The sequence below is a fragment of the Solanum tuberosum genome, unplaced genomic scaffold, assembly GCF_000226075.1.
Source record: "Solanum tuberosum cultivar DM 1-3 516 R44 unplaced genomic scaffold, SolTub_3.0 scf00098, whole genome shotgun sequence".
NCBI classification, from domain to species: Eukaryota; Viridiplantae; Streptophyta; class Magnoliopsida; order Solanales; family Solanaceae; genus Solanum; species Solanum tuberosum.
Genome location: NW_006239026.1, coordinates 1,353,570 through 1,363,115, shown reverse-complemented (window position 1 = coordinate 1,363,115; position 9,546 = coordinate 1,353,570). Strand labels below are relative to the sequence as shown.

General features: G+C 35.1%; 2 protein-coding genes across 4 annotated transcripts; one reads left to right on the top strand and one right to left on the bottom strand.

Annotated features, from left to right (window-relative positions):
* Window positions 1–509: 509 nt before the first annotated feature.
* LOC102596988 (equilibrative nucleotide transporter 1) lies at window positions 510–4,501 on the top strand. Its single transcript, XM_006348460.2, has 2 exons — window positions 510–1,148; window positions 3,624–4,501. Exons 1-2 carry the CDS (start codon window positions 629–631, stop codon window positions 4,349–4,351), a joined length of 1,248 nt encoding a protein of 415 aa, XP_006348522.1. The 5' UTR covers window positions 510–628; the 3' UTR covers window positions 4,352–4,501.
* Window positions 4,502–4,755: 254 nt separating this feature from the next.
* Window positions 4,756–8,722, bottom strand: LOC102597312 (uncharacterized). Of its 3 annotated transcripts, none has more exons than XM_006348461.2 (6): window positions 8,593–8,722; window positions 7,138–7,278; window positions 6,906–7,058; window positions 6,325–6,447; window positions 5,987–6,130; window positions 4,756–5,325 (listed from the first exon to the last, which is right to left on the bottom strand). In XM_006348461.2, the coding sequence occupies exons 2-6, from the start codon at window positions 7,261–7,263 to the stop codon at window positions 4,876–4,878; spliced, it is 996 nt and encodes a 331-aa protein (XP_006348523.1). In that variant the 5' UTR covers window positions 7,264–7,278; window positions 8,593–8,722; the 3' UTR covers window positions 4,756–4,875. The 3 variants fall into 3 exon arrangements, with proteins under 3 accessions (XP_006348523.1, XP_015164741.1, XP_006348525.1); XM_015309255.1 differs by having other exon boundaries at window positions 7,138–7,280; window positions 8,596–8,722; XM_006348463.2 differs by lacking the exon at window positions 8,593–8,722 and adding an exon at window positions 7,715–8,019.
* Window positions 8,723–9,546: the final 824 nt, after the last annotated feature.

Genomic DNA, 9,546 nt, shown 5'->3' with positions numbered 1-9,546 from the left:
GATACTACAACAACAACAACAACAACAATAATAACATACTTAGTGAAATCACTAATTGAAGTTTGGGGAGGGTAAATTATATGCATACCTCACCTTTACCTCATGGAGGTAGATAAACTATTTCTGAAAGACCCTCAGCTCAAATGCAACAAACTTAAGTAAAAGAAGAAGAAAATAAGGAAGAAAACAGATCAATTGATTAAAGTTGATTAAAAAAAACAGTGTTAAGTTTACAAGAAATAAACAATAACAACATCATAATAGTGTGATAATTGAAATATAACAAACACCATATAATAAACACTGTACGAGTACGACTAATACTACGTAACAAGCCTAAATCTTCGCAAAGCAAGACAACACTCTACTCCTACTAACCTTCACACCTATCTAAATTCATATCTCGATAATATAAAATTACTCTATATCTTATAGAATTTAAATAATAATTAAAATAAATATTATATTTAAATTAACATAATACAATAGAGAACCATCATCCAAACATGTTATGCTAATAAAGGTAGTTGAGAATTATGAAATTAAAATATCTCACTAACCACTACGGAAGTACAACTTATTATTATCCACAGAAAAAGTAAAATTATACCGGAAAAAACCACCGGCGATGGGTGCAACCACCGTGAACGGCGGCGATTCAGAATCGACATCACTGTTAACTCCTTCAAATCCTAAAATTCCGAAAGACACGTTCCATATAGCTTACATAATCTACTTTACTCTCGGTGCCGGTTATCTCCTCCCATGGAACGCATTCATCACCGCCGTCGATTACTTCACTTACCTTTACCCGGACGTTATGGTAGATCGTATCTTCGCCATTGTTTACATGATCGTCGGATTGATTTGTTTGCTCTTGATTGTTGCCTTTTCTAATAAGACTAGTGCTTTTGTGAGGATTAATGTTGGAATGTTTTTATTTGTGGTTGCGCTTGTTATGGTGCCGTTGATGGATGTGTTTTATGTGGATGGGAGAGTTGGAGTGTATGCTGGTTTTGGTGTTACTGTTGGTTTGGTTGGAATTTGTGGATTTGCTGATGCGTTGGTTCAGGGTGGAGTTATTGGAGCTGCCGGAGAGTTGCCGGATCGGTATATGCAGGCTACTGTTGCCGGAACTGCTTTTTCTGGTATTGAAAATTCCTCTTTTGCTTTTTGATTTTCAGTATTGACCTGGATTGACTCTTATGTGGTTAATTTGAGTCTGATGTTGATGATATTGCATCTGATCTTCTATGTATTGGAATGGATTGACCTGAATTGACTGATGATTCATATAGTGATCTAAGTTTTTATTTTGGGATTGAGGCTTAGTTGATTTTAAAGTTATAGTTGATGCAACTCAATTTCATCTGGAATGTGTATTACTATCGGTTGCTTCATTTACTTTGTGTCTTGTTATTATGCTGTCATATTTTTCTTGCAATGTGTTTAGTGTATTTCTCTTTTGAGCCAAAAATTTATCAGAAACAACCTCTGGAATAAGGTTCTGTGTATACCGCACCCTCCTCAGACCAAACTTGTGGAATTACACTGGGTATGGTGTTGTTGTTGTTCATGTTAAAGCTGCAGTAGATATTCAAACAGTTGTTCAGGGGAAGTATCTGGCCATGAGTCAATGCAAATCTTCACTGGATTTGCTAGTGAACTTTGTTTCCTCAACCGTTCAGAATTTGGGGAACTTCAACATCTTCTTCTCCCTTATCTGCTAAAACTGTTGCAACTTGTGTTTCTGATTGTCCAACCTGTTATCTTGTCTTCCGGATGATTTCTATTCACATTTGCCACTGGAATAGGATAATTCAATTGAATTGATATCTACTAGTCCATATTATCTTCACCCTAGATTGGGATTTAGTTAAAGCTGGTAGTGCAGCTAGTTAAATATAAGTCAAACCCACTTAATATTTCAGACTCTTTAGCTGATGAAGTGTTCTATCAAGCACTATGTAATCTGTCTCAGTGATCTGATATCATTTGTTTGTCAAGGTGGTCAATAGATCAAATTCTTCATGACTTTGTAAAGGAAAATTTGCTTTAACCATTTAGTTGTTGAATATATTTTGCTGCTCTTCATGATGGAAGATGATATGTAATGAAACAAAAACATGATGCTTACTATTTTTTCAGCAAATATTATTTCTTGTTGGACACCTCTGTGCTCCTTGTAGGAATGTCACCCTGGAAAATATTACGTGCAATGTCTTATGAGTTCCACTATCAAGTTTTTTGTATGTCATAAAAAGAGAGCGTTGTACAATTGGCTATGAGGAACAAGCAAGACTTTCCTTATGCAGGTGTATGGTGTATAGGTACTAGATTAAGGAAGTTAGGACTACTAGAAATAAGAAATGTCATTAAATAGGAGAAGTTACTTACATTCAAGATTCTTAAGTATGACGGAATTAGGAATAATCTATAGTATTAATATAAGCACATATAATGATTCTAGAGCATTCTAACATATAACTGCACAAATTTTCTTGACTTTCAACGTGCTCCTTCTCACACTCAAGCTACTGAGGCAAATATGATTTTACAAATCAAAATTTGATGGTCAAATCAAGTAAGCCGAAAGAAGTTACTGTTGATGACATGGCAGTGAATGTGATGATGGGACAATGATACGACAACTGATTGGACTGGTGTGTGACTACCAATTAGATAGTGAGGTGCCACTGATTTGATAGTAATGCGTTGTTGGATGATGATGTAGAGCAAACTGGATAGTGACAGATCATTGGACGGTGATATGATGCTGAATAGGATAGTGTTGCTAGATGGCGACATAACACTGACTTGACAAATATAAAGTGTTAGCTTGATTGGTGAACATGTATATACTGCTAAATTGACAGGTTTGTTTGGAGCGCTAACTTGATAGGTCAACTGACATACACTATCAGATAAATTCCTGGATAAACATGAGACGTGATGTCAAAACAAAGGTCAAAATAGTAGCTGGAACCGTGGACGATGATGTTGAACGGCCACAAGAAAGAGGCCAGCCTAGTAAAATTATGAGGGGAGATAGAAATACTTTAAATGCATGCTGCGTAAGGCTTCCCACCGCTAAACTACTAGGTTGTAACAAGTGATGCTGATACCTTGCCAAAAGAGAAAATAAGCAAAAACATTATATTGCAATTTGGTTGTAACTTGAAAGCAATATACAAGAAGCTCCTTATATAGAAGTTTAGGCTATTAGAGAAAAAAGGTAAGTGGAAACTATAGGAATTAATGAAAACAATTAAACAAGGAGAGATATCTAAGTACCGAGATTCCTAATTATAAGTTACAACAGTAGAAAGAAGAGTATGGCATTCCGTGAGGCCTAGTGTGGCTGGGCATTGGCCTTTCCCTTGTCATATCACTGGCATTGGTCTTGTACTTGACACCCTGAAAAACTTCTTGTTGTGACATATTGACATTTTCTGTGCCATTAACCTTAACTCATTAGGGTGATTCAAGAAAAGAGCATCCTAATATAACTTCCCCAAATCTATTGGCTTTTAACATTTGTATTCCCTCTCTTTTTGTCCAATCAGCACATTAAGATCAGAAAGTTGGGATAACAATCTTAAGACTCTTGTTCTATGTTGCAGGTGTCCTTGTTTCGTTGCTAAGAATATTAACCAAAGCTGTATATCCACAAGATGCTAATGGGCTGAGAAAGAGTGCAAACCTTTATTTTATTTTCAGCATCGCTGTGATGATTTTGTGCATAGTCTTTTACAATATTGCACATAGGCTTCCAGTAATTAAGTACTACAATGATCTCAAAATTCAGGCAGTGAACGAGGAGAGAGAGGATAAGGGTGACTTAACTCCGGAATTATGGAGATCAACTCTGGACATTGTTGGGACTGTGAAATGGTATGGTTTTGGTATCGTCAGTCTTTATGTGGTCACCTTGTCTATATTTCCAGGATATATCACAGAAGATGTGCATTCTCAACTTCTGACGGATTGGTATCCGATCTTGTTGATTACCGGCTACAATGTGTTTGATCTGGTCGGGAAGTCTCTGACTCCTGTATTATTTCTTGATAATGCCAAGGTTGCTATTGGTGCCTGCTTCGCAAGGCTGTTGTTTTTGCCTCTATTCTACGCTTGCTTACATGGGCCTAAATTCTTTAGGACGGAGCTTCCTGTCACAATACTAACCTGTCTACTGGGATTAACTAACGGCTACCTGACTAGTTTGTTAATGATCTTGGGTCCAAAAACTGTTCAACTGCAACACGCAGAGATCGCTGGGACCTTACTCGTTTTGTTCTTGGTGATGGGTCTGGCAATTGGTTCCATTGTATCATGGTTCTGGATTATATAGTTTCTCAGCAGCTTGTAAGATATCAGTTCCCCTTAAACCAATTGTTACTCGAAAACTGTTAAAACTTCTTTATTCATGCCATTTCAAATGTTTATAAACCGTTGACTCGTATGGTTAATGTATATTGTTGTGAATTTTTCAAATTTCTGATGATACTGCTTTCTCTGCTTTTATGATCACACAAGTTTAGATTCATTTTTTAATAGGCAGATGAGCCATAAACCAGTATAGATACTGAGCTATAGATTGTTATACACTCTCTTTCCATCCGAGTTAATGTGGTGATGTTTGATTGAGCACGGAATCCAAAACTTGTAGCCTAGAACAAGCCATGGACTTCTGTGTGGCTATAAATCATCTATGTGATGTTCAAAGTGTTGATACGATATTCTTTTTGGAACAGATTGAAAAGAAAAGTATATAACATATAATGGGAAGTGATAGAGTAATTCCCTATACCAATATCACACTTTAATAGAGTATATCTATCAGCTATGATACAACAAAGAATGTACTCTGAACAATTACTTGGCAATCGAAGATGATCTTCGATGATGCCTTGATGTTCTCCTTCTTAAGGCCCACCTTTCTTTTATATCACGAATATCGCTTACTTGAGATTCAATGGAGGATTCTTCGTTTACCTTCAAACCCTGGGAACCATCGTTACTGGAAGATCCTCGAATTCTAGCTGCTTCAGCAACCAAGTCTGTTATAATCATCTCCGTTGTCTTGGCGGTTATTCCTCTAAGATACCATGAAATCGGAGGAGGAGGTACAATAGCTGGTTGAATGAGTTGCTCCAAGCTAACCGTTGATCCAATCCTTCCTTTTCCTTTAGTATATGAAATGTAATCCGCTAACGTCTTAGGTTTGAAGGGATGGCAAAGATGTTCATCAACAAGCAGGGGTTCTACTTTCCAACGACCTTCAAATCTTTCCATGAATCCAGTTTTCACTTGGTTGAACTTCATCTAAACAAACAAACAAACAAAAAAATCAAAAGTCAAGTATGTAGGAGAAATACAATAAGCTATTCTTTTCCATAGCAGTTTTGCAAACTGGCATCAGTCCGAAGTATGGTGAACCGTGATGCTAGTCGTTGTTAGATACTGTTGTTGCTTGAAAGAAGCACTAAACGCGAAGCTCAAATCTTTAGGCACAAAGAAGTTCTTTTTGTCTAAAAGCACCGGTCCTCAACACTTCTTTCAGTCAGTAACTATGCTTGCATTTACAGTCAAAGGCGCAAATCTACTTACAAATTACTTGGAGACTCGGGATGGTAAACCGGAGCTTGCAATTTCGTGCTGCACAAGGATATAGGTTCGCTATATATCAAGATGAGACAAATGGTTCTAATTTGCGTAGTCACTTATGCAACTATCAGGTTGGTCCTACAGATTGGACCTGATATTTTTTTCAGCATCAAAACTTAATGCAGAAATTTACTGTACTACTCAAAGTTCAAATACTATTCTCCGAATTTATACTTGTATGATGGGTTATGTTTCACTAAACGTGGACTGAATTGAGTTCTCACGTTTTCCTTTAATTCATGACGCAACATAAGAAACAGGCAGTGTGGTCTAACATGTAAAAAACCAGCAATTAATCAGTGATCAGGTTAGTGATTACCGTGTAGTCTTCTCTGTTTTGGTCGACTAATACATGAACAGATATTGTTCCTGACCACCAAAGAAATCTCCATATTGCGGCTTGGTCTAATTCCACTACTTGCCTTGAACCTTCATCAACCAACACCTTCCTTGATAATACTTCCTGAAATTATATGTAGAAACTTCAGATCATATTTAGAAGTGAAAAGGCAAATGATAATAAAGCTTAAGAGAAGAAGAGCGTAACATATGAGATATAAATGGAAAGAAATTTTACACCTTCGATGGATGATACTACTTCCGTTGAAAAGATTGTGATGAGACAAGGTGTTTTAACATAGTAATGAGATATCTTACCTTGATATTCTTGAAGACTCTTCTATTTTCAGGGTCGGTTACAATGTCAAACACGGTATCTGGGGGCAGTCCAATATTAACTTTCACATTCAGGTTGCAAAGAGAACCTTTGGGTACACTTACCTGCAAGGATTAAAGTTCACAAATCATAACGCCTCATAACAAAATCAAACAACATAACTAAGCTCTACTAAGTACAACAAATGCGGTGGTCACATCTGAACATGTGACTTCTCAAAAAAAAAATATGAACTTTGAAAAGATCAATCTGTTATGATCCTCCTTACTTCCTTGTTTGGTAAAACTGAATAAGTACCCTACGGAATATCTGAATAAGTACCCTACGGAATATCTGAAAAAGTTGGAATTATCAAGAGAAGATTAACAAGGCTCGTGCACAAGAGCAACATGCACTAATCAACATTACGTTGAAATCATCCTTTTTAGGTATAGCACAAGAAACTAGGAGGTCATATCCCCATTAAGTGCTATGAGGGAATAGCTTCAGCAGTCCATTGACTGTTTTTAAAGTTCGACAATAGGAATTTTACATCCTACCAATAATTTCACTACAGTATTACCTTTACAAATGGCGGGGGATCAACCCAACTAGGATTCTCTTTCCAAGATTGTAATTGCTTCTCTTTATCCACATCTATGACTACAGTTGCTCCTTTGTTATTACCTCTCATGATTGATTTATCATGAGCGATTTTCAATCTTTTGAAATTTGACTGCAGCAATGAAGAAAATTTGTGAATATATATAGATCATATATACGTCGAAAAGCATATTGAAGAGGGAGGAACAAACCTTAACACACTCTTGGACCTTTTCCTGGAATCCTGAGAAAATAGACTGGATCATTGGACGAGGCAATCTATTATGTACATCGCTCGTATTCTCCAGTATATCTATTCCCTGACCCTCTGTCTTCATTGAGCTAATCAGAACCTGCATAATTTTAAGTATTAGTTTATCCAACATTTTTATATCATCATGTACAACAGAATGCTTGTGGGATTGAAATAAATATCGACCACAAAATTTCCAAAAGAAGAAAACACGTTTATATTGTACTCAATCTCGACAGATTTATCACACTGACACAAGAAACATTCTTTCACAAACTTCTTAGTTCCATTTTGGAGTTGGAAAAACTGAAACTTTGGAATCAACACTTTATAAAACAGAGGAAGCAGATAAAAATTGTATTCCATACAATAACAACTATGCCCTCGGTCCCAAACAAGTTGGGGTCGGCTATATGAATCCTTTACTAGCCATGTTTCTCCATCAAAGTTGTATTCCATATTGAAATCACTATCAAACCATACAATTCTTAAAAGAAGAAAGCAGGTTATAATGTACTCAATCTCGACAGATTTACCACATAGACACGAGATGCATTCTTTCGCAGATCCTTTATTTCCATTTTGGAGTTGGAAAAACCAAAGCTTTTAGAATCAACATGCTCCTAAAGTAAAGAGAGACAACTTTTTTATCTCCGTCAAATAACGCCCCGAGCAACTAAAAGTTTGGCCAAACAACTCGACTTTCTAAAGCAAACTCTTGAAAAACAGTTTCTGTTGCTACTCAAAAACACACTTTTTGGCTTACCAGAAGTTTGGCCAAACACCTCACCTTTCTTCAAAAAACAACACTCTTAAAAAGCAGTTTCTGCAACTTACTCAAAAAACACTTTTTTTCTCTCTAACAAGCAGTTTCTGCTACTTACTCAATTCTCTAAAATAAGCATTTCTTTTACCTAATATTTATAAAAACACATTGGCTTCCTAGAAGTTTGGCCAAACACCTCAACTTTCTTAAGAAAAATTCCTAAAAAAAAGTTCCACTACTACTCAAAAACACTTTTTTTTCTTCAAAAAGTTTGATTAAACACCTCAATTCTCCAAAATAAGTACACTTTTCAGCTTTCTAAAAGTTTGGCCAAACACGCTATTATAAAGCCTGTCCACCCACTACCAACAGCAGAGAAACACTGTTAAAACCTATTTGAATTCCGATCAATACATAGAATTTCATCCAATTTCGTAAAAATGAACTACAGTAACCACAAAAATTCAAAAAAATGGATCCACAAATAGCTCGAGCTGAAACTAAAAAATTTAGATAGTAAATCAAACATCCAGCAATAAATCACCTGTATTATGAATTCAGATCGCTAATTTTAAGTACAAATACAAGCAAAAAATGGTAATTAATAGCTCAAAATACCAACAAAAGGGACAGGAAGAACAGATTTACCTAAAAAATACTTCAAATTCAAAGCTTATCAAGTTGAGAAATTGCTCAGAATTTGTGCATTTCGATTATTAATTTTTTGTCAAATGAATCTGAGTGGCGTTCCTTTTTTTGAGTTTGTTATATGAAAAGTTCATTTTACGTTTAATAATAGTGTTCTTGAAGCACGTGAGCCACGCGTTGAATATGGATAGATGGTAATTCCACCATTCCTTTTTCTCCTCTTGTTGGCGGAGGCGTAGCTAGAAATTTTACAAAGAATGTCTAAATTTTTAATTATAAATTTTTTCTTAAAAAATGATGATTTAAATTACCAAAACAAATAATCAAGTTAAGCAATATTTTTAATAAAATTACAAGTGTATAATTCAAAACTAACATAAAGACAAAATAAATTACTATTGAAAACATAATTTAAATATATTATTACAATTGTACTCGACGAGATTTCATATAATGAAACGTTTTTATAACTGAAGTTCTTTTTGCTGGAGCAACTTCTAGAGTATTTATATCAGTGCTTTGTTTTTTAGAAGAATGTGACAATATCTCTAATTGATCTACCGTTGTTTCTTTATTTGGTTCACTTAGAGAAGTCGAACTCTTTTTTGGTACTCTATTATAATAATTCCTCATATCCATTGAAACTTGAACCTAAAATATTAAGTTGGTTATTTTTGTTATAAAATAAGAGAAAGAGAAGAAAAAATAGAGAGATAATTATTGAGATTCTATTCTTAATAATATTGTGATATGATTTGGATAAATGAGTTCCTATTTATAGAGAAAGAAAACTTTGTTCCATAAGGGAAAAGTATTAAAATTTAAGGAAATCTTATTCCATAAGGAAAAGGTATTAAAATTTAAGGAAATAATTCAATTTTAATTGAAAAAAATCCACAAGAAAAAGTATTAAATTCAAGGAAATCTTATTCTACAAGGAAAATGTATTAAAAT

Coding starts and splice junctions, on each gene's coding strand:
- LOC102596988 (XM_006348460.2), top strand. CDS start 629: ATGGGTGCAACCACCGTGAACGGCGGCGATTCAGAATCGACATCACTG. Junction 1,149..3,623: donor TGCCGGAACTGCTTTTTCTG/GTATTGAAAATT, acceptor TCTATGTTGCAG/GTGTCCTTGTTTCGTTGCTA.
- LOC102597312 (XM_006348463.2), bottom strand. CDS start 7,759: ATGGAAATAAAGGATCTGCGAAAGAATGCATCTCGTGTCTATGTG. Junction 7,059..7,137: donor AGGTCCAAGAGTGTGTTAAG/GTTTGTTCCTCC, acceptor TCATTGCTGCAG/TCAAATTTCAAAAGATTGAA. Junction 5,326..5,986: donor AAAACAGAGAAGACTACACG/GTAATCACTAAC, acceptor TTGTTTGTTTAG/ATGAAGTTCAACCAAGTGAA.